At 37.4% G+C, this 7784-nt stretch overlaps 1 protein-coding gene across 1 annotated transcript; it reads left to right on the forward strand.

Annotated features, from left to right (window-relative positions):
• Positions 1–470: 470 nt before the first annotated feature.
• Positions 471–7508, forward strand: LOC134882878 (sodium- and chloride-dependent GABA transporter 2-like). Its single transcript, XM_063910884.1, has 15 exons — positions 471–781; positions 1150–1345; positions 1623–1757; positions 2109–2249; positions 2345–2429; positions 2505–2637; positions 2741–2875; positions 3177–3280; positions 3397–3521; positions 3608–3720; positions 3814–3951; positions 4255–4357; positions 5280–5380; positions 5808–5978; positions 6713–7508. Exons 1-15 carry the CDS (start codon positions 605–607, stop codon positions 6875–6877), a joined length of 2022 nt encoding a protein of 673 aa, XP_063766954.1. The 5' UTR covers positions 471–604; the 3' UTR covers positions 6878–7508.
• Positions 7509–7784: the final 276 nt, after the last annotated feature.

Consider the following 7784-nt stretch of genomic DNA (forward strand, 5'->3'; position numbering starts at 1 on the left):
TAGCTCTGCTTTATGTGTCATAAGCATATAACCCAAATGGTTATCTGCTTATCTTTGAAAGGAGTGTCTTTGTGTGGGTGTGTGTGCGTGTGTGTGTGTGTGTGTGTGTGTGTGTGTGTGTGTGTGTGTGTGTGTGTGTGTGTGTGTGTGTGTGTGTGTGTGTGTGTGTGTGTGTGTCATGTTATATGTCAGGGTTGGGGGAAATAGGACCCAAGCGCAGGAACGGTAATCAAAAAGGTTTCAATAAAAAGCGAGCTTTAATCAAAAAGCCGATTACAATTAAAGAAGATATAACTTAACATATACTACAGGGGAGCATGACTGACACAAACATGGAGACAACAAGAAATGAGTTATAGACCACGGGGAAAGCGTCAATGAACGAACAAGGAGTAAAATGAAAGACAAGACTAAATACACACAGAAGGGTAATCACAGGACAAGACACAGCTGGGGATGGGAGGAGAAACACAAGGGCAACAGGTGAACACAATGACACAATCAGGCACAGGAGGGAAACTCAGACAGGGAGTGAAACTAAACATGACACAAGAGGGGAAAACATTTCAAAATAACACAGGAAACAACAAACAAAACAAGGATCATGACACTATATTGTTTTCTGTTGGTTTCTAAAGAAAGACTGGTTAGTTCAGTCTCAGTGGCCCCTCCTCACAGAAAACCCAATTTTCTCAACCTATTCTTTGAGAGGGGCTGGTATTTTCTTTCAGTCAAAAGAGGAAACACTTCAACTGCTCAGGGTAGAGTCTGCATCTTTCAGGTTTGGATTTGACTCATTTTATAGCATGGGAATCTTTGCATTGGTTATTTAAACAGTTGGATATGTTTTTTTGACTGCACCCATATACATTTTTAATATAATGGGACACTTCTGCAAAGACAAATTACATTTTGTTAGCTTATTTATCGCCTTCTTAAGGACTATTATCTAACATGGCGTTTATATACAATTCACTCAATAACTCATGTTGAGTGAAACCTGACAGTAGGCCTACTAAAGAGAAACCTTGGTATTTAAAATATCTGGACTATATCTGCAAAATACTCAATGTAATCATACATGTATTGCCATTATTTGATAAGGTCTAACTACAGCTATATTTCCTACTAATATTCATTTACTAAAAGGTTAAAATGGACCAAAGACAAAACTCACAGCTAAATCTGATGACCCTTGGGACCAAACCAGGACAAACCCAATCCAAACCTCGAGAGAGGGAACAGTGGGATAGCAAGATTGTGTTCTTCCTGGCCGTGGCCGGTCACATTGTCGGTCTGGGAAATGTCTGGAGATTTCCTTACCTTTGCTACAAAAATGGAGGAGGTAAATCTTTGTTGTTATAGCATCATCATGTGTTCATCATGTGCACATATTATGATGTAGCCTGCCTTGGAAAGGATTAGGATTGTGTTTAGTTAATAATTGGTTTATAAGAAATGATTTAAAGTGCTGCGGTAGAAACCCTACAACTCTCAGTATTTTTATAAAGTAACTATGATTTCTTAGTGTCGTGTCTTCTCTCAACATCATAATTGAATGTTCTCAAAAGTATGGTATTGTTTCAATATTTTAACAAGATATCTCGTTTTTTATTTTAAAGGGGTTTTCTTCATACCTTATGTTTTGTTTTTGTTCACCTGTGGCATCCCACTCTTCTTCCTGGAGACATCTCTGGGCCAGTTCACCAGTCAGGGTGGAATAATGTGTTGGAGGAAAATATGCCCTCTTTTTGAAGGTAAGAGTCTTCATAATGTTTGTAACCCCGATTTGATCAGCTTTGATAATAAGACAAACAACAGCGTAATGACAATTGCTACTGACTATTGATGCATAAGAACGCAGTGTGAAGGAGATTGTTTTATTGTCTTCAAGACTGGATAAAGTCAAGTTAAGTTGGAATGCAAAATCTTACTTAAACAAAAAGTATGAATTCAAAAGTACAATATTTTATTTTCTATTTGCATTTAAAATTGTATATTTATTTGAATGCATTGGAAATATTGTAAATACAACTAGCCTCTTATTTTTACTTGAGTACAATACAATTGTCATGATGTTACAATAACACGTCTTTATCTCTCTACAGGCTTAGGTTATGGAAGTCAAGTGGTTGTTTTGTACACTGGGGTGTATTACATAATCATCCTGGCTTGGGCGTTTCTCTACCTCTTTTCATCCTTCAAGTCTGAGCTTCCTTGGGCGAGCTGTCACAACAGCTGGAATACAGGTATCACAACTTTATTTTCAGATATGAAACATACTGTGTAAATAATCTACTTCTCTTATCAGTTTTCACAATCCATCTTAATCCTTTATTTTAAGATGCCTGTTTTGAGCATGGTCAAAATCAAACATCCTCTCTGCACCTGTCAGGACCCAGCACATCTTCGGTTGTAGAGTTTTGGGAGTAAGTAGCTTGAATCAAAGCATCATAAAAGGGCAACTGTTCTTGTTGCATGTTTATTAATACACTTTGTTACAGGAGGAGAATATTGGGCCTGTCCAGAGGGATTGATGAAATTGGTAGTGTCCGATGGGACCTGGCCCTCTGTCTACTTCTTGCCTGGGTGTTGTGTTACTTCTGTGTCTGGAATGGAGTGAAGTCTACAGGAAAGGTACAGTACAATCTTAATATGACATCTTTAATATCTGATCTCATGTATACCTTGTTCTATTTAATATTTCAAAGTAACAGAGAACCTTTTGGGTCTATCTTAGGTGGTGTACTTCACTGCCACATTTCCCTATGTAATGCTAGTAGTGTTGCTTGTACGTGGTCTCACACTACCAGGGGCCAAAGAAGGAATCATATTCTACCTTTACCCAGACCCATCCCGCCTCGCTGATCCAGAGGTAAGCCCTCTCACTGACCTAAACCAAGTGCTCTGAGTGTCTGAATATGATCACAAACAAGACCAAGAGCCTGCTTAATGGTTCCCAGATTGCCAAAAACAACTAATAGTCCCTTTTTTGAAATGACTAACTTAACTTTAAAAGTATTTATGAGCAGATATTGTATTGCAAGAGAGACATTGTGTTGAAAACAAATACAAATATACTACACTGTACACAGTGAACATTTAGCAGATTCTGTATTACCTTTTTGCGACTAAAAACATAATTGCATCTTTTCAAACTAATCCATATACTTTAGGTATGGATGGATGCTGGCAGCCAAATCTTTTACTCCTATGGTGTCTGCACAGGTGTTCTGACATCTTTAGGAAGTTACAATAAATACAGCAACAACTGCTACAGGTATGCATTTCTTTCATGTGCACTGACTTTTCAATTAAAATATGTACTTCAGTTCCTACTGTAGTTCAGACCTTAAGAGCACAGGTTTACTAATGTTTTTTATATTTCCTCTATAGAGACTGTGTCTACCTGTGCCTGTTAAACAGTTTTACCAGCTTTGTTGCTGGCTTTGCTATTTTTTCTGTGCTCGGTTTTATGGCAAAAGAGCAAGGTGTGGATATATCGATGGTGGCTGAATCAGGTATGGCAGATAGCTCTTGAGAGAAACTCAGAGGGATACTGTTTGGATGTTTATGATAATTTTACCTTTTTTCATGTACTTTGTAGGTCCAGGGTTGGCATTCATTGCTTATCCTCATGCAGTGGCACTGATGCCACTTCCCCAACTCTGGGCTATTTTCTTCTTTGTTATGATCATCTTCTTGGGGTTAGATAGTGAGGTAGGACAATAAGCTATTTTGCAATAATTAGATACAATATAAACACTATGATACATTTTTCTTGTGTTAATACATTTATTTTAATTACCTTAGTTTGCATATCAAGAGGCATTGGTCACAACCATCTCCGATATGTATCCGGACTTCTTTCAAAACAGCTGTCGTCGTAAACTTCTCCTTCTTGGTATTTCTGTTGGAAGTTTCCTCATTGGCCTTTTGATGGTGACAGAGGTGAGTGGGAAAAACTTTTGATGTTGATTTCCTGAATAAATTAAGGCCACATTTACTATACATACCTGCTATAAATGTTCTAAGAGGGAAGTTGTAGACATAAAATACAAGAGGATATAACATAAAGGGTTCTTTGAGCAGAAGATAATGAAGGGTTATGTCTACATGAACAATTATCTTTTGTAGAGTATAATTTCTGCTGAACATCGTAAACACTAATACAATAACATAATAAACAAACACAAAGTGTGAATGATTCCACCTATTTCGCCTTTCCCTGAAGGACTCTCTTATCTTTTGCAGGGAGGCCTTTATATTTTTCAACTGTTTGACTACCACGCCTGCAGTGGGATGACCCTCCTGCTTTTTGCTGTTCTTCAGTCTGTCTGTATTGGATGGGTATATGGTAAGGAGAACATATAACCCACAATGTTGAATTCCCCTTTATAATCTCATGTTGTACAGACAAGTAGTTATTAAACCAGTTGTTCCACACATAATCATAATGAGGGATTGAAAGAAAGTGAGAGTGTAAGGAGGAGTAAATAAATTGCATAGGAAAACATTACCAGTTAACCTATTTGTAAAATAATAATTGATTCATTTCAGGGGATCAACTGCCCACAATCCTTACGTTTTGGAAACCCAGTTGTTTTATAATTTGTGTAGTTCAATGCAAGTTGGGATCCCACAGTTTCCTCTCATACCAATTATGTCAAATAGGATTGAGGAGCTATACTGTATATGTGGTGGAAACTTCTGAAGCAATGGAGACGAAACTCAGAGAGACGCTGGAGAGCAGCAACTTCATGGCAAAACACTGTTGGGTTTATTTGGAGTTACGGCCGGAGAATTGACAAGACATTTACTGTAGACACGAGTTGCCACAGCGGTTGCCAAACCAATTCTGAAGATCTCGACAATAGGAAGAGGTTTTAACTAGTTCCAAATGGATAAACAACATTCTTCAAACGTCAGACTAAACAAGCTCAGACAATACGTTTAACTTAAACTGTCATTTAGGTGACAAATAAGGTGCTTACGGGAGCATAGTGGGCCAAATAAACTGGCGCTAGCTGTCCCTAAACAATAAAGCCAATCTTAGGTCAGCATGAGATTGTACCCACTGTGGGAACAGCAAGGCTTCGGAAGCCCAGGCTGCCCCTCCTTAATGGCGATAACAGCACCTGCAAGGCCGTTAGCCTATGCCAGAGGAGCACAGAGAAGAAGAGACGTAACTGAGCTAAAGATTTACAAGCTTACACAAAATATTCCCTAACAGGATATACAATGATCCAACACAGGTAATATATCTATCTTTTTTTCAGGTGCAGATCGCCATTATGATAATATAAAGGACATGATTGGATATCGGCCATGGTCCTTCATGAAATATTGTTGGCAGTACTGCACACCAGCTATCTGTGTAGTAAGTATTGCAGATGAGGGCATGCCTGCCTTGTAACTTTGTTCATGCTTTACTAACAAGCAAATGTATTTGACAGCTGCCATAGGCTTCTGTCCTAAAGGCAGTGCACGTCTTAACCAGATGGAGACCAGTTTTAGATGGGGTACTGTATTGCAACTTTTGATGTCAGTTTGAATTAAATGCTTAAGTAATCTCTGTCATCACTGACTTGTGTTTCCTAATGAAATATTTAATTATAAGACTATCTAAAGAAATCTTAGATATGTAACCTCATTAACTGTCACGATCCGTCAAAGACATGACATATGCAAATGCCTATACTGTGAGATTTATCTAAAAATAATTACATAAACAATAGGCAACTGTCAAATCTCTTTTATTTGGATGTTTTTATGCCTTCTCTTCTTTTGCCTTGTGTTTTTTTTAGTGCACATTTCTCTTCTCCTTGGTCAAATATATTCCGCTGAAATTCAACAACACTTATGAATACCCCTGGTGGGGCTACGCTATTGGAGGATTATTTACGCTCTCTTCAACGCTCATGGTTCCTCTGTGGATGCTGTATGCTGTGAGTGTCACTCCAGGATCATTGAGACAGGTACTGGCACACGTTGTAGCGGTCATGTTACTTATCAGACAATAGTTTTAAAATAAAAAACAATTGACAAGCAGAATGGGTTAGTTTCTAAAACACCGACTTTAGTGTCTGCAACATTTTCGGGGGGTGGTCCATGTCCGCAAGCCACCCTCTGGCCCTGCCACCACGTAACTAAGTAGCTGGAACATTGGTGTAAAGGTTTTTATACCTATATTGACAAAGAAACTGTATTGTATACAGTAAATTTAGGACATCAAGCTAACACTGGTTTTGCTTTAAAAATATTGGTAATAGTAGGTATTGGCAAAAATACAACTCCTATGATGGTGCTGAAATGGTTTTACTGCATGAAAGAAAGGGAATCTGGGAAAATGTGGAGCTAAATCTTACCACTTTTGAAATGCATATAAATAAATAAGGCATGTTGAAGGCACCAAACTGTTAGTTAATATTTAGTGACTATTTGTAAGTTTGCTGATGTGATTATGCTGAAAGTTAGTGGTTGAAAAAAAAGGCCTTAAAGTTTGCTGTTCCCAGATTTTACTTTGTTATCAAAACAAAATGACAGCAACAATTAAAAAGTTATTTATTGGATTTTGTACCAAGAAACCTGCCTTGCCCTATCTGACATTTTGTCTATATCATGGGATACTTTATTGTACTTGTGTAAATTATTCTGCCAAAGTGAACATACTTGAGTCATTAATGTTAACGTAATTTCTTTCTCCACACAGAGACTGAAAGTTCTGTGCACTCCAGCTAAGGACTTACCTACTGCAACGTTAAAGAAGGCATTAAATAAAGAAGCATTTGAGACTTTCACAGGCTTGTACACACTGTGCCAATCAGAAAGTCCAGACGAAAACGGCGAAATTAGTCAGCAGTCATCTATCATCTAAACGGCATGAAAAATGTACTGAAATTAAACAATATTCCTGATGAATGCGGATCCTAAACCGCTTACTAGCCAGCCATAACTGCCACAAAACAGGAAAAGTAAACACTGACAAAGTGTCATACCAACACAATACAGTGTTGGTAGAGTCTCTCTTCAGGCTGTGAGTGTACCTATTCCACACATTTCTGTAGCTTCTGTGTGTAGACAATATATTTCTCACAGATTTGTTTTGGTAATCACATTGTAAAAAGTTGGTCTTAAACGACTAAAGATTGTATCATTATTGTTTCCTAGGAATATTACAGGAAGTCTTGGTCTGGGAGTTTTATAAAAACATTGAGCTAAAAATGTCTTTGACCATACACTGTGTTACACAGTAACCTTTGTGTATGTTGGTTGCCAGTGTATTAATTCATTTAATGTATTGATACTCATAACCGAAACTCTATTAAATAGGTGCAGAAAAAATAGCTTCCAAACATTTTTAAAAATGTTTTTAAATGATGTACTTAACATTTGAATGCCCGTTTTTGTGTTTAATACAGAACTAAAAGGTACATTATTATAGTTTTTCAGGAACAAACCAGTAGAAGTCAAACAGAGCATTTAAATACATGTGGCTATCTATGTGAATTACCTATAAACTTACTAAAAATACAAGTAAATAAAGTTGTTTTTATTGATTATATCTTATGTCTTGTTTTTATGTACCTTGTACTGCAACCTTGAGAGCATGGAAAGGTGCATTTATATATAAAATGTACTATTATTATTGTTAGGTTAGCACACCACTTTACAATGCATCGTTTTTATGCAGTTTAACAAACCACACCTGTGTGCCTTAAACACCTGAAACTTTGGGTAATTCGGTATGCAGGCTGTAATTCAACACATTGCATGCTCAGAGC

Source organism: Eleginops maclovinus, chromosome 20 (genome assembly GCF_036324505.1).
Source record: "Eleginops maclovinus isolate JMC-PN-2008 ecotype Puerto Natales chromosome 20, JC_Emac_rtc_rv5, whole genome shotgun sequence".
Lineage (NCBI taxonomy): Eukaryota > Metazoa > Chordata > Actinopteri > Perciformes > Eleginopidae > Eleginops > Eleginops maclovinus.